Source organism: Sus scrofa, chromosome 14 (assembly GCF_000003025.6).
Source record: "Sus scrofa isolate TJ Tabasco breed Duroc chromosome 14, Sscrofa11.1, whole genome shotgun sequence".
In the NCBI taxonomy this organism is placed as follows: domain Eukaryota; kingdom Metazoa; phylum Chordata; class Mammalia; order Artiodactyla; family Suidae; genus Sus; species Sus scrofa.
The window spans coordinates 125,667,753-125,691,219 of NC_010456.5; the positions used below are offsets into that span (position 1 = coordinate 125,667,753).

The 23,467-nt window shown below is 34.9% G+C and overlaps 1 protein-coding gene across 3 annotated transcripts in view; it reads left to right on the top strand.

Moving 5' to 3' along the window:
- Positions 1 to 23,467, top strand: part of ATRNL1 (attractin like 1) — a 776,870-nt gene that overhangs the window by 261,217 nt on the left and 492,186 nt on the right. For all 3 annotated transcript variants that reach the window (XR_002338976.1, XM_021074415.1, XM_021074416.1), the window contains exon 21: positions 17,338 to 17,390. Coding sequence is in view for 2 of the 3 variants with exons in the window: in XM_021074415.1 (XP_020930074.1) it covers positions 17,338 to 17,390 (53 nt within the window). In the remaining variant the exon portion in view is untranslated. The remainder of the gene's footprint in view (positions 1 to 17,337; positions 17,391 to 23,467) is intronic.

The window sequence follows — 23,467 nt, forward strand, 5'->3', positions numbered from 1 at the left end:
ATAAGTCCAGTCCCCCCAGGACCATGCAGATAGCCATGTAGGTATCTGGCCCTACCCACTAGTGGGCTGGTACCAGTCCCATGTTTCTCCTTGGTAGTGCTGACAGCTGCATTGGAACTTGGCCCTGACATCTAGTGATTTGGTATTTCCTCCCCCAGGCCATGCAGTCAACCATATGGGAAACCTAACCCCACTCTAGTGGGCCTCAGTGACCACATGAAACATGGCCTTGCAGTCTACCAGGCCAGGAACCAGCTTTGCCTACCAGCATACTCACAACAGAAGGGCATGCACAACTTACATAGGAGCAACCCTAGACCATATAGTTCTGATTACCAGAGAGGAGTATATTTTTGGGCTCCATAGGACATCTCCTACATAAGGCCACTTCTCCAGGGTGGGCAAACATAACCCACATACCTAAGACGTAGACATAAACACAGAGAATTGAGCAAAGTGAAGAGTGGGGTGTATGTTCCAAATGAAGGAACAAGACAGAACCTTTGAAATAGAGCTAAATGAAGTGGAGACAAACAATCTACCCAATTAAGAGTTCAAGGTAATGATCATAAGGATGTTCCCTGAACTTGGGAGAAGAGTGGATGAACACAGTGAGAATTTTAACAGTTAGAAAATATAAAGAAGACCCAAACAGTTGAAGAATACAATGACTGAAATCAAAGAGATGCCAGAAGGAATCCACAACAGATTAGATGAGATAGGAGAACATAGCCAACTGGAAGACAGAGTAGTAGAAATGAGATGACCCACACTGAAGAGAAAAACGTAAAAAAAAAAAAAAAAAAATTAAAAATGAGGATAGTTTAAGAGACTGCTGGGACAGCATCAGGCATATTAACATTTGTTTCATAGGGGTCCCAAAAGGAGAATAGAGACAAAAAAAAAGGGGGCAAAAAATTTATTGAAGAAATAATATCTGAAAATGTACCTAACTTGGGGAAGGAAACAAATATCCAGGCCCAAACAAGATGAATCCAAAGAGCTCTACACCAAGACCATTATAATTAAAATGGCAAAATTTAGTAAAAGAGAGAATTTTATAAGCAGCAAGAGAAAAGTTACATACTAGTTACGCACGTCGGAACTGAAATAAGATTGTAAGCTGATTTTTCAGCAGAAACTTTGCAGGCCCTTGGGAATGGCATGATACAATCAAATTTATGAGAAGAAAAATCGTACAACCAATACTTTACCAGGCAAGTTTATTCAGATTTAAAGGAGACGTAAAGAATTTTACAGACAAACAAAAGCTAAGCATTGAGCATAATGAAATCAGCTTTGCAAAAAATATTAAAGGGAATTCTCTAAGTGGAATAGAAAAGGCCACCACTAGAAAGTGAAAATTATGAAAGGAAAAATCTTACTGGTGAAGTCAAAATACAATGAAAGTAGTAGATCAACTACTTTTGAAGCTAGTGGGAAGGTTGAAAGAAGAACATAGTATAATCCTCTGTATCCATAATAGGTAATTAAGAGATACATAAAACAAAAAGGTATAAAATATGACATCAAAAACACTAAATTTAGGGGCGATTAAAAGAAGTTTGAAATCATATCAAACATCTTTTACAGCTACAGTGGTAGGAGATTAGAAGTTAACTACAAGTGACTCTTGAACAATATGGGTTTCAACTGCATGGGCTGGCTTAAAAATGGATTTTTTTCAATTATATATTGGAAGATTTTTTGGATATTTTTGACAATTTGAAAAAACTACAGGCAAACCCTATAGTCTAGTTTTATTAAAAAAATTAATAAAAATATCATGAATGAATAAAGTATTTGTAGATATTAGTTTATCATTTACTATCATAAAATATGCAAAAGGTATCATTAAAAATTTATTATAAAATTTATTATAAAGTTAAAATTCATCAGTTTTATCTATAAGGTCACACTTATAGACCTTACATGGTGCCTGCCATTTGCTGTCAAGATTACTGTACATAAAGGTAAAATACAGTATTAAATTGTAGCTGCATAATACTGACTATTGTACATACTTTACTACTGTAATAATTCTGTAGTCACTTCTTTTGCTGTTGTTGTGAGCACAAGTCTCAAGGGTTGTGAGTATCCGCTTAAGATGTGTGTGATGCTAATCATGTCTGCATGAGCAGTTTTTCTCTCCAGTAAATTGCACATCCCAGTAAAAGTGATCTTTTGAGGTTCTTGTGTATTTTTCATCTCATTTAGTGCAATATCATAAACCTTGAATGAAACCATGGGACCCATATCATGTGCCACTAGTGGTACTGGAAGTGCTCCTGAGAAGTAAAGTCATGACATTACAGGAAAAAGTTGAATTGCTTGATATGCACTGTAGATTGAAGTCTGCATTTGCCTGCGAATGGCTGTGGTTGCCTGCCATATGAAGATAAATGAATCCAGCATAAGGACCATTATAAAAAAGAAGAGGAAATTTGTGAAACCATTACTGCAGCTATGCTGAAAGACGCTAAAATTTTGCACTCATTGCATGATACCTTTTTATCTCATAGTGAAAATGCAGCTTTTATGGGGGTGCAGGATTGCTGTAAGAAAGGCATACCTATAGACTCTAATCTGATTCAACAAAAAGTGAAGTCATTGTATGTCAACTTAAAGCAAAAGCAGGGTGAAGGGTCTAAAGTTGCAGAATTTAGTGCCATCAAGGGATGATTTGATAATTTTAGGAAGAAGTTTGACTTAGAGAAATGTTAAAATAATAGAATAGTAGCCACTGCTGACCAAGAGGGAACATTTGAGTTCCCAGATGCCGTTAAGAAGATCATTGATGAGAAGGGATATCTACATGAACATATTTTTAATACAGATGAAAGTGCTCTGTTCTGGAGAAAAATGCCACAAAGGACTTCTATTAGTACGGAAGAGAAGCAAGCACCAGGATTTAAGGCAGGAAGGGATATGCAAACTCTTGTTTTGTGCAAATGAAGTCCCATTATGATCAGGACTGCCCTTATCTGTAAAGCTGCTAATCCAGGAGCCTAGAAGGAAAAAGATAAACACCAGCTTCCTACCTTTTAGTTGCACACCAAGAAGGGCTGGACAATGAGAACCATTTTTTTTTTTTTTTTCTTGATTGGTTTGATGCTTTGTTTGTAAAGCCAGAAAATACCTTGACCAATAAGGGACTGCCTTTTAAAGTTCTTTTGATATTGGACAGTGCCCCCCGGCCTCCAGCTGTCCATGAATTCAATACCAAAGGCATCAGAGTGGTCTACTTGCCCCCAAAGACAATGTCTTTAATTCAGCCTGTGGGTCAGGTCATCATAAGGACCTTTACGCACAGTACTCTAGAGAAAGGATTGTCAGTGCAATGGAAGGAAACCCTGATTGGGAGGACATCATGAAAGTCTGGAAGGACTTCACCCTTGAGGATGTCATGGTGTTATAGAAAAAGATGTGAAAGCTATTGAGCCTGAAACAATAAATTCCTGCTGGAGAAAACTGCGTCCAGATGATGAGTGTGACTTCAAAGGATTTATGAATGACAGAGACAGGAAATCAAGAAAGAGATTGTGGATATGGCCAAAGAAGGTAGGGCTTGAAGGATTTCAAGATATGGATCTTGGGGAAGTTTTAGAGCTGATAGACACCACACCACAGAAATTAACTGAAGATGACTTGATGGAGATGAGTGCTTCTGAACCAGTGCCAGCCAACATCCCCGATTGTGATTAGGAACAGCATGTCACAGGAACAGGATTGGAGTCCAGGCCCACCAAAGATTGGTGAGCTAAATCCCAAAGTGCAATTTTAGGATTAAGGGTGTAAAAAAGCCTTCCAGAGACTGCAGGTCTACTGTGAACCACTCCTTCCATTTGCTGTAGTTTCAGCGGCCATACCATGGAAGGGTCCATGTCATGAAAGAAGTCAAACTTAATCGTGAATAATCAGAACCCGCTGGGAAATTGTCTAATATCAATTTGTTTTCTGACATTGCTTCTTCTGTGTCTTCTTCCTCATTGTCTGGAAGCCAGTACTCTTCAAATGTTACTTTTCCCTTCTCTCTGTCTTCTGCTTTTGGAATTCAGTAACACTAATTTCTATGCCTTTTTCGTATTTTTTCCACACTCTCATGATCTCTTTTTCAGTTTACTTTTCTTTTTTCACTGTGTCTAATTTGATGTTAATTTCATCCATTTAGTTCTTTTTTTCTCTACCATTTTTTACTCAATGAATTTATTACATTTATAGGTGTACAACAATCATCACAACCAAATTTTATAATATTTCCATTCCAAACCCCCAGAACATCCCCCCCACACCTGAACCTGTCTCATTTGGAAACCATAAGTTTTTCAAAGTCTGTGAGTCAGTATCTGTTCTGCAAAGAAGTTCATTGTGTCCTTTGTTTAGATTCCATGTCAGTGATAGCATTTGATGTTGGTGTCTCATTGTCTTACTGACGTCACTTAGCATGATAATTTCCAGGTCCATCCATGTTGCTGCAAATACCATTATTTCGTTCCTTTTAATGGCTGAGTAATATTCCATTGTGTCTATGTACCACATCTTCTTGATCCACTCCTCTGTCGATGGGCATTTAGGTTGTTTCCATGTCCTGGCTATTGCAGATAGTGCTGCAGTGAACCTTGGAGTACACGTGCCTTTTCAAGTCGTGGTTTTCTCTGGCTAGATGCCCAGGAGTGGGACTGCTGGATCAAATGGTAGTTCTCGTTTTAGTTTTCTGAGGAATCTCCATACTGCTTTCCACAGTGGTTGCACCAATTTACAATCCCAGCAACAGTGTACTAGGGTTCCTTTTTCTCCACACCTTCTCCAGCACTTATTGTGTGTAGTCTTTTTGATGATGGCCATTCTGGCTGGTGTACGGTGGCACCTCCTAGTGGTTTTGATTTGCATTTCTCTAATAATGAGTGATGTTGAACATCTTTTCATGTGTTTTTTGGCCGTCTGTATGTCTTTGGAGAATTGTCTGTTCAGATCTTCTGCCCATTTTTGGATGGGGTTGTGTGTTTTTTTGGTATTGAGGTGCAGGAGGTGTTTATAAATTTTGGAGATTAATTCCTTGTCAGCCCATTCACTTGCAAAGATTTTCTCCCATTCTGTGGGTTATCTTTTTGTTTTGTTTAGGGTTTCCTTTGCTGTGCAGAAACTTTTAAGTTTAATTAAGTCCCATTTGTTTATTTTTGTTTTTATTGTCATTACTGTAAGAGGTGGATCTAAGATAATGTTGCTGTCATTTATGTTGGATAGCATTTGGCCTATGTTTTCCTCTAAGAGTTTTATAGTATCTAGTCTTAAAACTACATCTTTAATCCATTTGGAGTTTATTTTTGTGTATGGTGTTAGGGAGTGTTCTAATTTCATTCTTTTTCATGTGGCTGTCCAGTTTTCCCAGCACCACTTATTGAAGGGGCTGTCTTTTCTCCATTGTATATTCCTGCCTCCTTTGTCATAGATTAGTTGACTGTAGGTGCGTGGGTTTAATTCTGGGCTTTCTGTCCTGTTCCACTGATCTATATTTCTGTCTCTGTGCCAGTACCACATGGTTTTGTTGACTGTAGCTTTGTAGTATAGTGTGAAGTCAGTGAGTCTGATGCTTCCAGCTCTGTTTTTCTTTCTCAGGATATCTTGGCTATTCTAAGTCTTTTGTGCTTCCAAACAAACTTTAAAATATTTTGTTCGAGTTCTGTGAAAATGTCCTAGAGCCCATATATGACAAATCCAGAGCTAACATCATTCTCAATTGTGAAAAGCCGAAAGAATTCCCACTGAGGTCAAGAACAAGACAAGGATGTCTGCTCTCACCACTACTATTCAACATAGTTTTGGAAGTCCTATCCACAGTAATCAGAGAAGTTAAAGAAATAAAAGGAATCCAAATTGGAAAGGAAGAAGTAAAACTATCACTGTTTGCAGATGACATGATACCATACCTAGAGAATCCTAAAGACTGTACCAGAAAACTTTTAGAGTTCATTAATGAATTTGGCAAAGTCACAGGATACAAAATTAATACACAGAAATCGACTGCATTTCTATATGCTAACAATGAATGGTCAGTAAGAGAAATTAGAGAAGCAATCCTGCTTACCATTTTGTCAAAAAGAGTAAAATGCTTTGGAATAAACCTACCAAAAGAGACAAAAGACCTGTACTCTGAAAACTATAAGATGCTGATGAAAGAAACCAAAGACAACACAAACAGAGAAAGACATACCATGCTCTTGGATTGAAAGAGTCAATATTATCAAAATGCCTATACTACCCAAGGCAACCTACAGATTCAATGCAATCCCTATCAAATTACCAAGGTCATCCATGTAGTTCTTAAATTTGGTTATTGTGTTTTTTATTTTGTTTGTTTTACATCTTCAAGTTTTTCAGACTAAATTCTTATTCTTTATTATAGTTTCTAATTGTGTTTTAGAGTTTCCAAAATTTAGGCAAATTATTGATATTGTCTGTTATCTCCTCCAATATAGTAGTTATTTTATTTTATTTGGCCTCACCCACAGCATGCCTTAGTTCCCAGGCCAGGGATCAAACTTGCTCCACAGCAAATATCTGAGCCACTGCAGTGACAACGTCAGGTTCTTAACCTGCTACGCCTCAAGAGAACTCTTGTAATAGTTATTTAAAAGCCAATGGTGGAGTTCCTGTCATGGTGCAGTGGTTAATGAATCTGACTAGGAACCATGAGGTTGTGGATTCGATCCCTGGCCTTGCTTGGTGGGTTAAGGATCTGGCGTTGCCGTGAGCTGTGGTGTAGGTTGCAGACGCGGCTGGGATCCCATGTTGCTGTGGCTCTGGCGTAGGCTGGAAGCTACAGCTCCAATTGGACCCCTAGCCTGGGAACCTCCATATGCTGCAGGTGCGGCCCTAGAAAAGGCAAAAGGACCAAAAAAAAAAAAGCCAATGGCTTTTCTTAGAAAATATCCAAATTCTCATGGCTCACTTCCATCATCCTTTGTTTCTGATAGTTCTTGTTGTTTTGTTATCTATTTCCGTACCTGGTTATTTTTTATTTTGTACTGATACCATATTTATAAGATATAGATGATTTTAGACTGCAGATTAAATGCTAAGGGAATGTGCTTGAGGGTATTAGTATCTTAATCATTCTGAGGGAAAGGCTAATTCAAAGTAAACCTGCTGACTCTGGAAAGCCTTTTTATACAATCCTGAGATTATACTTTGGGATTTAGCTCACCATCCTTTGCTTGTTCCCATTCATAATTAGGGACCGAAATGCTTCAACTGCCTGAGATTTTGTCCTTCTCTGCATCCTGGCCTGGTTATTTTTCCCTTTTGCTCTCCAGTACTTTTAAGCATCCAAAAATCAGAGTCCCCTTGGTAGCACAGTGGGTTAAGGATCCAGTATCAATAAAAAAATCAACCTACGGTTCTTTGTAGTCTTCAGCTACTTAGTTCTGTTGGACTCTGAAATCCATAAACAGCCTTGGAATTTTATAAGTTGTATCTTCTCTACTATCTCCTCCACTGTTTCAGAACAAAATCAACCTACTATTCCTGGTAGTCTTCAACTACTTAGATCTGTTGGACTTTGCAATCCATAAACAGCCATAGAATTTTAGAAGCTGTATCTCCTCTACTCTTTCAGAATTTACTGTATATGTGTGTGTGTGTGTGTGTGTGTGTGTGTGTGTGTGTGTATAGTCTTAGGAGTATGATATCAATATTGATACTATGGTAGTACTTAATGTCATATTGTTGTTCATATTATATGATATGATTTTATGGATTTCTTCAGAGGAAAAAACAAAATAAAAGCAAGTGAGTTTTATTGTGTGTGTAACTTCCATAATTTTTCATAAAGATGCAAGTTTCTCAGATTCTCAGACATTTTATATAATCATGATATTTGAAATTACAATTAGATATCCCCCTTTATTTCAGCTACTGAATAAAAAAATATTATAGTTGACTTACTTCACTCAGTTCGAGAGTCTGTAATTCCATTCATGTTGTTATAAAAGACAAATACCATGTGATATCACTTATATCTGGAATCTAATATATGGCACCAATGAACCTTTCCACAGAAAAGAAAATCATGGACTTGGAGAATAGACTTGTAGTTGACAAGGGGGAGAGGGAGGGAGTGGGATGGATGGGTGCTTGAGGTAATGGATGCAGACTATTGCCTTTGGAATGGATGAGCAATGAAATCCTGCTGTGCAGCACTGGAAACTATGTCTGGTCACTTTTGATGGAGCATGATAATGTGAGAAAAAAGAATATACACATGTATGTGTAATTGGGTCACCATGCTGTACAGTAGAAACTTGACAGAACACTGTAAACCAGGTATAATGGAAAATAATAAAAATAATAAAAAATTATATCTTATGAGAAGATATGAATGTATGTATATTTAAACATTTAAATCAGTAGGAACAAAATGAAAGGCTGTATTTTAACACATGTGTAGAATTATTTTATATTTTGTTTTTTAAAACATCATGTTTATAATGTAATGTGATTATTCACATAAATGGTAACCGTTATTTAGGTGACATGTGATGATAATATTTACCCTTTCTAAGTCCCTAGTGAATATCTCAGCCTACATCTGTTTTATAAAAAGGCCTGACTGTTTGCTTAGTGGGAATAGAGGATGATTATCTCTTTGCTTAGACGCAGAAATACTTTGAAGTTATATTTTTAATTAATCCATGAAGCCTTCTGAAGGTTTTTTTTTTTTTTTTTTTTTTTTTTTTTTTTTTTTTTTTGTCTTTTTGCTATTTCTTGGGCCGCTCCCGCGGCATATGGAGGTTCCCAGGCTAGGGGTCCAATCGGAGCTGTAGCCACTGGCCTACGCCAGGGCCACAGCAACGCGGGATCCGAGCCGCGTCTGCAACCTACATCACAGCTCACGGCAACGCCGGATCGTTAACCCACTGAGCAAGGGCAGGGACCGAACCCGCAACCTCATGGTTCCTAGTCGGATTCGTTAACCACTGCGCCACGACGGGAACTCCCTTCTGAAGGTTTTTGATGTTTGCATCTAATCTTTAAAGAAAAAGATTCTGAATTTAAAAAATATTACTTACCTTACACATCTGAATTATTAATTTAATTTATATAGTACAATATTAATTTGTTGAGTAATTATTTACATCTATACTTTTCCCTTCATAATTTCTTTACATCTTATAATCTGAGTTTGAACTTGATCAAGTAATTTTACTTCTCAAATTACTTAGTATGTGGATTAGATTTGGTACATATTCATGTCTCAAATAAATGTATTGAAATATCTTACAATAAAAATTTTATGTACATCAAAAATATTATGGTGGACAAATTCTAAGGTGACTACCCATGATCTCTGCCTTCTGGTATTCACACTCTATTGTATAATCCCCTTTCCTTGACTGTGGGCAGGACTTGTGACTTGATTTTAATCCAGATAATTTAGGAAAGGTGATGCGCTATCACTTCTATGATTATGTTACATTATATGGTAAAGGGATGTTATGCCACTTCCATGAATATACTTTGTCTGCGTCTTGCTAGAAGACTTGGTCTAAAGACTTCCTCCCTTTCTGGCTTTGAAGAAGTAAGTGAAGCTAAAGTCATCCTCTAGGAGCTAAGGGCAGCCTCAGCCAATAGGAAGTAGGAAACTAAGGCCCTCAGTTCGAAAGCTGAAAGGAAATAAATTCTGCCAATAACCTGATGGAGCTTAGAAGCATATACATACCCACTCAAGCCTCTGATGAGAACCCAACCCAAGGTGACACCTTGATTGCAGCCATATAGTGGACCTTAGCTCCAGCCAACACCTTGATTGGATCCCACTGAATCTCTGAAAGAGAGAACCCAACTATGACTCACATTCTTAATCCACAAAATCTGTGATATAATAAATATATGTCAAGTCACTAAGTCTGTGATAATTTGTTCCTTAGCAATGGGTAACTAGTATAAATATATTCAATTGCTCTTTTATTTACTGAATAATATATTTGTGTACTAAGTATTTGTATAGTATACACATTAAATGCTTTTAGAATTTTTCCACTTTTGGAAAAATTCCACTACTCTCTTATAGAGAGAATATACTTTCTTGAATTGTTAAAATAATTTTTTTTTTAAATTTCCCCAATACATTATTTTTTTTTTCTACTGTGCAGCATGGTGACCTGGTTACACATACATGTGTATATTCTTTTTTCTCACATTATCATGCTCCATGATAAGTGACCAGACATAGTTCCCAATGCTACACAGCAGGATCTCATTGCTAATCCATTCCGAAGGCAATAGTTTGCGTCTATTAACCACAAGCTCCCAATCCATCTCACTCCCTTCCCCCTCCCCTTTGTCAATCACAAGTCTATTCTCCAAGTCCATGATTTTCTTTTCTGTGGAAAGGTTCGTTGGTGCCATATATTAGATTCCAGATATAAGTGATATCATATGGTATTTGTCTTTGTCTTTCTGACTTACTTCACTCAGCATGTTAAAATAATTTAATTTGTCTTTGTCTTTCTGACTTACTTCACTCAGCATGTTAAAATAATTTCAACAAAGGGAGTTCCTGTCGTGGTGCAGTGGTTAACGAATCCGACTAGGAACCATGAGGTTGAAGGTTCGATCCCTGGCCTTGCTCAGTGGGTTAAGGCTCCGGTGTTGTGGGTGAGCTGTGGTGTGTAGGTTGCAGACGTGGCTCAGATCCCGCGTTGCTGTGGCTGTGGCATAGGCCGGTGGCTACAGCTCCGATTAGACCCCTAGCCTGGGAACCTCCATATGCCGTGGGAGCGGCTTAAGAAAAGGCAAAAAGACAAAAAAAAAAAAAATTTCAACAGTGTAAACTAAAACCTTTCTTAAGAGAGATTAGATTTTACTTTTGTGTTTCCAAAATGTTAAAGAATAAAACGTAATTTAAAACATTTTTTAATCAATGTGCTTATTTTATATTCATATATGCAAGCTTGCCTTAAGAAAGAATTTAGAATTTTATTTCTAATATTGCTCTTTTTGTTGAAAGTAATTGCTTCTGAGGTCTTTCATTCTGATTTTTTAGCCTGCATTTACTTGTGAGGTCTACAGTGAAATTAATAATCAGATTATGATCATTTTGTTTCCAGGTCATGTTACTGTTATACATTACATGAAAATCTATGAGAACTATGCCAAACATTTCAGTATATCAGCTTATTATATTTACAGTTGATTAGCATATATCATTTTGCCAATTGACTTTGGTATGTGAGAAATCAAATGGGATTATCAATGTTTACAATGCACAGCATTGGGCATAATTATACATTAGTGTATAAATTTGTAAAGTTATGCATATATACATTTATCTGAGATTTTTTTCATTTCATCCCTTGTAATGAAGATATTTTCCCATGAGCAGTGACTCTGTTACTATGATGCATTTACTAGTCAATAAGTTCTTGAATTTTTATTAGCGATATGACAAGTAGACCTTAAATTCTTTCTTTTTCTCTTCTTTTTCTTGTTTGAGTGAATCCGAGATAAATTCATCAGGTGGGACATGACATATTTATTGGAAGAAAAATTGGTTATTCTTGTCTGATATCAATCTTTACTATAATGATGACCAAATCACATACTTCCTCTACATTTACTGATTAGTTGTCAAAATTCTACAAGAAGAAGAGCTCTCCCTTCTCCACCATTTAGTTATTCATTTATTATTCTTAAGAACTCCTGAATTCCTATTTCCCAAAGCTTTACAAGTCACTGCTCTACCTAATCATTTGGCACTCAAATTTTCCCAGATTTTGTCAGTGGGAGCCATTTCAGGATGGCTCTGGTGTTTTTGACTTGTACCTATCACTTTGTGAACGTTTCTTTACCTTTGGTATAAGATGTTCTAGGCTCATTTTATAGTTGTCTTGTCTCATTCCTGAAGTCAGTTTCTGTGTGTATGTGTGTCTGTGTGTGTATGTGTGATGGAGAATCATACTGAGGCCACTATCTTGGTGCTGATTTTTCCCTTTTTTAATGAGATATCTTTATTTTTTGGCCTTTTCTGTGAATAGAACTGGAGAATGATTATTTATATACACAAATAAATACACCTAAGTACATATATATGATGTATATACATACATGTGTACATGTGTGTACATGTGTAGAAACACGTGCATATACATAACACATCTTTTAGAAAACATTGCTTCATATCCAAACTTCCAATTTCACTACATCCCCACAAGGTTCTTTTGGACCTTCTTCAGTTCACCACTTTTATGTATCTTCTCCCTCAGTGAAAACACTGACTCTCAATCACATTAACATATTCTTTATTTGCTCAATTCTCTATTTTCAGAATTGCTTTGTTTATATCACTTAAATAAACTTACTAAAGGAATTTCAAAATTTGATTGCAGTTTTTTTTTCCTCCACCCCATTTTACCCAAGATTGAGAATATAGTCAAATACTGTGTCCATAAGTTCATGAAATTGTTGCTTTCTCCCTCTCTCCCTGCCTGTTCCTTCCTCTCCTTTCTTCCTTCTTTCCTTCCCTCCTGTTCCCTTCCTCCCCACCTCCCTCCTCCTACTCCCCTTTTTCCTTCCCTTTCCCCTTGTGACCACTATACACACACATATATATACACACACATTGTTTATTCCTTTCAGTTTTAGTTTTTTTTCCCTTTCTCATTCTTAGTGGTTTAATATATATTTATTGAGTATGTTAAACATTAACATTCTTTCAAAAGACGAAAGTATTAACAAATACACACAGAAGAATTACACCCTGTTTTCTCCTTCCTCCTCTGGTAGGTAGTCAACTTCACTATCTTCTGATTTATCTTTCCTATGTTTCTTTTTGTAAAGCTAAAGCCATTTAAATATTATGTATTTTTATCCAAACATACACACATATAGAGACAGTCATTCTTTATTTTCCTAAACCAGGGGTGACATATAGTATCTATATCAGATTAGAAACATCTTCATCCTGTTACTGTTTTTTTGTTTGTTTGTTTTTTACAGTTGCATAGTACTCCAGTATGTGTTTGTACCATGTTTTATTTCACAAATCTCTTATGGAGGACCATTTAGATGTTTTCTAGTGTTGTATGATTACAAATGATGCTGTAGTGAATAAATTTGTGTACACATATTTTCGTATCGGTGGACGTGTATTTCCAGAGTAAATTCCTTTAAGTGGGATTGCTAGTGTGAAGAATACATGCATATACAGTTCTTTAGATACAGTAAAATTCTCCTCCATCGGGTTTTCTCATTTTTGTATTCCTACCAGTTTTGTATGGGAGGGCCTGTTTTCCCATAGGCTCATAAACTAAGTATATCGTTATGCTTTCGAAATTTTGACTATCTGACAGAGAAGACATGGGATGTTGGTATAGTCTTAACTTAGATTTTTTTTTTATTATGAATAAAGTCGAATATCTTTTAATATACTTAAAGGTCATTTTTATTGTGCTTTTCGTGATTTGTTTATTCATGTACTTTGCCAGTTTTTGTATAAAATGTATAGCCATTTACATTTATTTTAAAAGAATTCTTTATTTTAAAAGAATTCTTTATAAATTAGGGATTTCAGACTTTTTTGTATGACATATATTGCAAGTATCTTCTCCCAATTTGTCATATGTCTTTTGACTTTTATTAATGCTATTTTTTAACATGTGGAAGGTTTTTATGTATTCTTTTATTTTTAAAATTGCATTTGGATTTTTTTTTTTTTTAAGGGCCGCACCCATTGCACATGAAGGTTCCCAGGCTAGGGGTCCAAACAGAGCCATAGCTGCTGGCCTACATAAGAGCCACAGCAACATGGGATCCGAGCTGCATCTGTGACCTACACCACAGCTTATGGCAACACTGGATCCTTAACCCACTGAGTGAGGCCAGGGATTGAACCCACATCCTCTTGGATACTAGTTGGGTTCATTAACTGCTGAGCCAAGATGGGAACTCCTGAATTTAGATTTTATTCGTATCTGAAGTCCTTTTATTATACCTATATTATCATGCCATTCACTCTTCTTTTCTTCTAATATGTTGAAAGATTTTTTTTCTTTACTCTTAAATCTTTGATCCATTTAGTGTTTCATGTGTATGTATGATGTGAGTATTGATCTAATCATATATTTTCAAAATGGCTATCCAGTTTTCTTAGTACCATTTATGAAGAAGACTATACCCCAGTCATTTAAAATACTGCTTTTATCATATACTAGATTTTTAGTAAGTGATGATTGAGCCTGTTTCTGGAATTCCTCTTCTGTACCATTGGTCTTTCTATTGATGTACTAATACCACGCTATTTTAATTATATAAACTTTGGATATATTTTAATGTCTTTTAAGTCTAGCTTCCCTCAAAGCTATTCCTTTTCAGTATTGTTTCTAGCTATTCTTATATGTTTATTTCTGCATATGAACATTAAGATCAACTTTCTATTTCCTTTAAAACTTTATTAGAATTTTTATTAAATCAAATTAAACCTTATCTTTGAAATTAATTGCCAAAGTGATGATATTCAGCTATCCTAATGAAAAATGAAAAATGTGTTTCAATTTATATCTATATCTACTTTATAAATATAAATATAAATATAAATTTATATTTATATCTACTTTTGTGTTTTTTCAGGCAGAATTTTATACTTAAAATGTCATTACTTTTTTTGCATCTATTTCTTTCTTTTTTTTTTTTTTTTGTCTTTTTTGTCTTTTGTTGTTGTTGTTGTTGCTATTTCTTGGGCCGCTCCCGCGGCATATGGAGGTTCCCAGGCTAGGGGTTGAATCGGAGCTGTAGCCACCGGCCTACGCCAGAGCCACAGCAACGCGGGATCCGAGCCGCGTCTGCAACCTACGCCACAGCTCAGGGCAATGCCAGATCGTTAACCCACTGAGCAAGGGCAGGGACCGAACCCGCAACCTCATGGTTCCTAGTCGGATTCGTTAACCACTGCGCCACGACGGGAACTCCAGCATCTATTTATTTTCTTAGTTGTTTGTAAGCGCTGGTGATTCTTTAAGTGATACCTGAAATTAAACTACCAAAAATTGATGTTTAAACTCAACTTATAATTCTATATTTTGAAAATACTTCTAATATATTCAAAATTCCCTCAATAGTTATTTGTATTGTCTTTTAGACAATAGATGTTTCTTATTTGCTTTTTTGAGTTTGAAAATGTAGAAGTGAATGTCATTGTTATATTGGACACCTTCAAGAACTCTGTAAAGTCTCTGAGTTTAATTCTTATCAGAGTGGTGTTAATTCCTTATTTTTGTTAAAATTCTGAGCTTGAGTAATGAAAGCCAGAATAAGTTAATTCCTGAATAAGAGCATATGATTTTATCATTCTGAGAAAATTTGTAGTTTAGAGAAAGTAAAATTTTAAGTATTCCTTGCAAAAATTATATTGTATTGAAGTTAAACATAATAGTATTAATTCAATATAATATTATATAATTTGAATAAATAAATATTATTAACAAAAATGAAAACTTTACAACTTTCATGTTGGACAATAAGTTTGTATTGGATCTCTTAAAGTCAATTCTTAAATAAATTAAAATACTTTAAATCTCTTGTCATTTGACAAAGGTATTCATCTATGATTGCTCTGTATGGGAACTGGAAAAACATCTATTTAGGCATTAAGATATGCAGGAACTATAATGCATGACAATGCAGGAAATATTATGTTGAATATTTTCCTATTCTAAAAGTAGTATTGAGATACCCATTTACAACAAGTCAAGTTTATTTTTTGTGACAGGAAAAGGAATCATAACAGTATTTTAAGTCATTCCTTTAGTATACATGTATAGTTGGTACAAAGTGACAAGATTTAAGCAGTTGAGTCTAAAAGAAGAAACAATTGTAGAGGAATAGTATATAGATTCTGAAGTGCTTATTAACCCAGCAATAATGAGAATGATCATATTCTAAAGCTAGAAAATTACTATATACCACACACTTAAAAATAAGGAGCTTTTGGAGAAGTCGCAGAAAACTTATGCCCAAAGTTGCTTTGTTTCACAGAGAATATAGTTAGTTGTTTAAAGGACTGTTTATTTCTACTTGAATTTTGCAGTTAATGTAGAAAAAGATTTATTCATCAACTCATGTTTTTTCATGGATACAAAAAATTAGTAAGCACATGGCTGAAAAATGCATTCAAAATGTAACTGATTATTTTTTTAAATCATTTGCCCATTCATTTATTAAAAAATACATATTAAAATTATTTATCACTTGTAATTATCTCTACTAAAACTAAAGACATTTTCGGAAGAGCTTTCTCATGTTTTAAAATTCTAAATATAATTTAATTATTAAGTCACTTTATTCAGTTACCCTGCTGTATACATTTTATAATAATCAAATTTGGGGAGTTTTCCAAGATGTAGCATTATGTAAAAACCAAACTTTACCTGTTAGGCACTAATTGCCATTTTAATTGGATTATGGAAACAGGTATGGAAAAATGTGAACTTCAGAAATTTTGAAAATACTTATGATTTTCCTCCCATGGCTATGGTTAACCATATTTTTGAAGAATTTAACTTCCTATTTATGAGTTTGAATGCTCATGTCTTCTTTCATTTTGTTATATTTTGGTTACATGAATTTGGAGTTTGAGCTCCTGAATTCAGGGTTGGATGATTTAGAGAAAACTTTTCTCCATTACACACTTGAGAAGGGCTTTTTAAAATACAGATTCACTGGTGTGGAAACTAGAGGAAAATATTTTAGTTTCTAGGAATACCAGACGTGGAGTTTCCATTTTGGCTCAGTGGCAGTGACTCTGACTAGCATCCACGAGGATGCAGTTTTGATCCTTGGCCTCGCGCAGTGGGTTAAGGATCTGCTGTGAGCTGTGGTGTAGGTTACAGACACCACTCGTATCTGGTGTTGCAGTGGCTGTGGTGTAGGCCAGAGGCTACAGCTCTGATTCGACCGCTATCCTGAGCACCTCCATATGCCATGGGTGCGACCCTAAAAAAGACAAAAAAAAAAAAAAAAAAAAAAAAAAAAAGAGGGAGTACTAGAATTAAGAAAATGATGTGGATTTTGAGTTCCCACAGCTTTCTTCCCCTACCTAAAAATCATATCTTTATCCAGACTTGAAAATTCTTCCTCATGTTATTTCATATTATTTCTTCTCTTACTCATGCCCATATTTTGGCTTTCTACATTAATGCTTTGGAAGATTTGTTTTTAAAACTTCAGTTAACAGTATGCTTGATGTTTTAATGTAGAATTTAATTACCTTTTTGTTGGAGGAAAAACACGAGGCTTTTGAGTGTTGTTGTTTAATAGTAAATGAGGTTTTTTGTATTTCTACAGATGCGACTCTGAAAATCGCTATGTCGGTAATCCACTTAGAGGAACATGTTATTGTAAGTATTTGTATTTTTAACTTTAATTTTATTTTTACATTTATTTTTATTTTTCGGCTGCGCCCATGAAGTTCCCAGGCCAGGGATCAAACCCACGCTGCAGCAGCAACCTGAGCCCTGCAGTGACAAGGCTGAACCTTTAACGTGCCACAAGGGAACACCTGTATTTTTTTATTTTAAATAATTCGTTTGTATTATTAGTTGTAGGTGCTTTTGCAGGTAAAAAAATTCATTTAGAATAACTGATTTTGTTATTAATATGTTATTTCTATTTTTTAAGTCTTATAATACAACTTCATGTATATTGCTAAGAAAGTTAATGTGTTCTTGCTATAGTCTCTACTTGTATTTGGTGCATTTTTTTCCTGCTCTGAAGAGTAAAATAGCAATAGGTGTTATTCTGAACATGTAGCAAAATATAGAACCTGAGTAGTCTCAGCTGGATTTTATAGCAGTCCTTTTTTCATTAAGATTAAAATTTGAATAAATAGAATTTTATGATAGATTTTTCCAGGGAGCAATTTTGGTTATTATTAAAAAGCTGCACCGATTTTGTATTTAAAGATCCTTTATTGAGTAATGATCATATGGCAGATGTATGTTTAACTTTAAAGAAACAACCTAACTATTTCCCAAATGATTGTATTGTTTTACATTTTTACCAGTAGTGTATGAGAGTTTCAGTTCTTCCAAATCTCTCAGTACTTCATTCTAGTAAGTATGTAATGGGATCTAATTCTCATTTTATTTGCATTTCCCTGATGACTAATGATATGAAGCATTTTTTCTTTTTTTTTTTTTTGCCATATGTATAGGTTATTTGATGGAGTGTATTTAAATTCATTGCCCACTTAAGAAAATAGGATTGTTTTCATCTTATTGGGTTTTTCAGAGTACTTTGTATATTCTAGATATGGGTTCTTTATCTGATATATATTTTGCAAAAAATCTTTTCATAGTTAGCAGCTTATCTTTTTACTTTATTAAGCATATTGTTTTTTGAAGAGCAGTTTATAATTTAGATGAAGTTCACTTTGGGAATTTTTTCTTCTGAGAGATCTTAGTCTGACTCAAGGTTGCAAAATTTTTCCCTATGTTTTCTTTCAGAAGTTTTATATTTTTAGCTTTTCCCTTTAAGTATATAGTCCATTTTGAGTATTAATTAAATTTGTGTATATTTAAAGGAATGAATCAAGAAATTTTTTTCATGATATGGATATCAAAATGTTTCAGCACCATTTGTTTTAAAGATTATTTTTAAACCAATGAATTGCTTTTGCACATTTGTCAAAAACCAGTTGTCCTTACATGTGCATAAGACTGCATAAGAATATTTCTGGTTTGTGTGTGTGTGTGTGTGTGATTCTTTTATTTATTTATTTATTTTTAATTACTCAGTGGATTTTATTACATTATAGGTGTACAGCAGTTATCACAACAAATTTTACAGCATTTCCATCCCAAATCCCCAGAGCATCCCCCCACCCCCGAACCTGTCTCATTTGGAAACCATAAGTTTTTCAAAGTTTGTGAGTCAGTATCTGTTCTGCAAAGAAGTTCATTGTGTCCTTTGTTTAGATTCCACATGTCAGTGATAGCATTTGATGTTGGTGTCTCATTGTATGGCTGACTTCACTTAGCATGATAATTTCCAGGTCCATCCATGTTGCTGCAAATACCATTATTTCGTTCCTTTTAATGGCTGAGTAATATTCCATTGTGTCTATGTACCACATCTTCTGGATCCACTCCTCTGTCGATGGGCATTTAGGTTGTTTCCATGTCCTGGCTATTGCAGATAGTGCTGCAGTGAACCTTGGAGTACACGTGCCTTTTCAAGTCGTGGTTTTCTCTGGCTAGATGCCCAGGAGTGGGACTGCTGGATCAAATGGTAGTTCTCTTTTTAGTTTTCTGAGGACTCTCCATCCTGTTTTCGACAGTGGTTGCACCAATTTACATTCCCACCAACAGTGTACCAGGGTTCCTTTTTCTCCATACCCTCTCCAGCACTTATTGTGTGTAGTTTTTTTGATGATGGCCATTCTGGCCGGTGTACGGTGGCACCTCCTAGTGGTTTTGATTTGCATTTCTCTAATAATGAGTGATGTTGAACATCTTTTCATGTGTTTTTTGGCCATCTGTATGTCTTCTTTGGAGAATTGTCTGTTCAGATCTTCTGCCCATTTTTTGAAAATTTTTTTGTGCTATGGATATCCAAATGTTTGAGCACTATTTGTTTTTAAAGATTATTTTTAAATCAATGAATTGCTTTTGCACTTTTGTTAAAAACCACTTGTCCATATATGTGCATAAGACTGTGTAAGAATATTTCTGGCTTCTTTATTCTCTTAATTTATTTGCACATTTTTATGTCAGCATAACACTTACAATTACTGTAGCTTTTTAACATGTCTCAAAATCATGTAGTATTTATTCTCCAATTTTGTTCTTTCTTTTCAAGCTTAGTTTGGCTGTTCTGTTTCCTTTGTGTTTACAGATGATTTTAGAATCTGCTTGTCAGTTTTAACAAAAACACATATTAGGATTTGGATAGAGATTGTGTTTAGTTTACAGACTTATTGGGGGAGAATTTGTATCTTAACTATGGTGAGTCTTCTGACCTGTGAACATAGCATATCATTTTTTCTTAATTTTTAAATACATTCTTAGCAATATTTGGCAGTTTTCACTTCACAGATCTTTAACAGTTTTTTTTATCAGATATATCCTCAAATTATTTTAAAAATTTTTGATGCTTCATGAATAGTATTTTTAATATTTTCTCACAGTTAAAACTACACTTTTTTTTTGGTCTTTTTTGAGAGCCACACCCCATGACATATGGAAATTCCCAGGTGAGGGGTTGAATGGGAACTGTAGCTTCTGGCCTACGCTACAGCCACAGCAGCACAAGATCTGAGTATGTCTGCAACCTACACCACAGCTCAGGGCAACGCTGGATCCTTATTTCACTGAGCAAGGCCAAGGATTGAACCCGCATCCTCATGGATGCTAGCTGGGTTTGTTACTACTGAGCCATGACAGGTACTCCAAATCTACACTTTTTAAAATATTGCTTTTGTATCCTTCATTTTAAGAGACTAAACTCAGTTAATAGTTCAGGTACCTTTATTGTAGATTATGTCATATTTTTTAATGTAGACAATAGTCTGCAAATAATGGAGTTTGATTACTTTCTTTTCTCTCTGGATTTTTTTTTTTTTTTTTTTTTTGCCTCATTGCCTTAGTAACCTCTGGTATCATGTGAAAAGATATGGTAGACGTGCAAATATTTTTGTGTTGTTCCTGATCTTAGAGGTAAAGCATTCTACCTTTCACCATAAAGTAGGTTACAGGTTTTTTCCTAGAAACCTTTAACAGGTTGAGGAATTCCCTTCTATTCGTACTTTGCTGAGTGTTTTTTTTCAAGAATAGGTATTTGTTTATGTCTTATACTTTTTCTACATCAATTGATATAAATCAATTGATCCAAATAAATGATCTAAATAAAATGATCTAAAGTTATTTCCATTTTAATTTTTTAATGCAGTAATTTTAGTTTCAGAAAATAATGGATGGTATGATATTATATAGATATGAGACTTTATTTTTGGCCTATTCACCAGTTGATGGGCATTGGAATTATTTCTAGGCTTTGGATATTATGAAAAATGCTGACAGGACATTTAGATGGTCTTCGTGTAGACATATATTTTCATTTTTCTTGGTTAGATTCCTAGCAATTGCCAGGTCATATGACATGCTTATGTTTAAGAAGCTGTGAAATGATTTTATAGCATGGCTCTGCCATTGTACATTCCCACTAGCAATTTATAAATGTTTCAGTTTTTTCCACATTCTCATCAACACTTTATATTGTTAGTCTTTTTTATTATAACCATTCTAGAGTATTAGTAGTATATTGTGATTTAAATTTGCATTTCTATTATTGCTAATAATGTTGAGTTCAATTTCATGTCTATGTATGAACATGTTTTATAAAATATTTATATAATATTTTATATATAAAATACTAATTTTCTAGTTTTTTTTTTGCTATTTCAAATAGTATATTTTATTTTATTTTATGTTTTTAAATTTTTTTGTCTTTTCTAAGGCCGTGCTTGCAGCATATGGAGGCTCCCAGGCTAAGTGGAGCTGTAGACGCCAGCCTAAGCCAGAGCCATAGCAACATGGGATCCGAGCTGTGTCTGTGGTCTACACCACAGCTCATGACAACACTGGATCCTTAACCCACTGAGCCAGTCCGAGGATCGAACCCACAACCTCGTGGTTCCTAGTCGGATTCATTAACCACTGAGCCACAATGGGAACTCCTTAAATAGTATCTTTTAAAATTGCATTTTCCATTTATGCTTTATATGTAAATATAAAATTCATTTTAATACATTGATCTGGTAGTCATCAACTTCAGTGAACTCTGTTATCAATTCTAATTGTTTATAGATGTTTGATTTTTCAATGCAGTTGATTACAGTATATACAAATAAGGACATTTTGTTCCATACTTTTCTATTTTTTACTCCCTTATTGGTAAGATTGGGATCTCTGTTTCAGTGCTGGGTCAAAATGATGGTTAGTAGGCATCACATCAAATAGAGAGTTTGCTATAATTTACGGAATATTCTCGGTATCAAGTTAAGAAAATTCCTATCTACATTAGTATCCTGCAAGATTTCATTATTAATGACTTTTCCCTTGATGTTGTTAAATGTTAATCTGCATATTAATAGATTTCCATTAATTAAACATCTTTGCTTTCTGGGGAAACCAAACATAGTTATGGCATATTATTACTTGGGATACTGCTAAATGTTATTCGTTTATATTTTATTTAGGATTATTGTCAGTGAAAATGAATGCAGGCTATATTTTTACATTATTTTTTCTATGAAATAATCTTTTTAATTGTTCTAACTTCATGTTGTAAAATTATGGTAAGAGCTTTCAAAGATAAGTTTGACACGATTGCTGTTTTATTTTAAAAGATTAATAGCTTAAGAATATTAAGTGAACTTCAAAGATTAGCTAAAATCAACTAAGAATACCTGGTGCTTTTTTACTGGTAGTTTTTTTTTTTTTGCCCCATATTTTAGCATGAGCTTTGGGATTATTCATCCTTTTCACTTATTTTGTTTTCCAGTTCATCAATTTTATGTTGTATCTTCAGTAATTTCCTTCTCATACAGTTTTTATTTTTATTTTAAAAATTTTTTTGTCTCTTTATAGGGCCGCACCTGCAGCATATGGAGATTCCCAGGCTAGGGGTTGAATTGGAGCTGTAGCTGCTGGCCTGCACCACAGCCACAGTAAAGCCAGATCTGACCTGCGTCTACATCCTACATCACAGCTCATGACAGTGCTGGATCCTTAGCCCACTGAGCTAGGCTAGGGATCGAACCTGCATCCTCGTTTTGATGCTAGTCACATTCGTTCCACTGAGCCATGACGGGAACGCCTCATGGAGTTTTTAGTTGTTGTTTTTTTGCCTATATTTGGTATTAGTGTTCTTATTAATATTATTTTCTACATAGTGTAGGGTTCGATTTTTATCTCTTTTTTGTATATTAACAATTTTCTTAATTTGAATTGAGTAAATCTTATTAACATCATTTTAAAGTTATTTTTCTAATTTTATTGAGAATGTGGTATAAAAAAATCCCTAATCTTATTTAGGTGTTTTTGTAGCCTGTGGGACATTTTTATGTATCACACATAGGCATGGTGTGTGGGTCCTACAGACACCTAGTGCGGAGACACTGTTCCACATCCTACAATGTGCATGGATGCACAGCTCCTTAGAACAAAGGATTTATGTGACCCAAAATTTCAATAGTGTTGGGGTTGAAATTCCCTGATTTAGGGGTTTAATTAGATTCAGATATGATTTGGAGGAAACACTATTTTTCATAGGTGGTTTTGTGTTCTTTGTATAGCAGAAGCACATAATTCTTGCAGTTCTTTTTTTTTTTTTTTTTTTCGTTTTTTGTCTTTTCAGGGCTGCACCCGCAGCATATGGAGGTTCCCAGGTTAGGGGTCTAATCGGAGCTACAGCT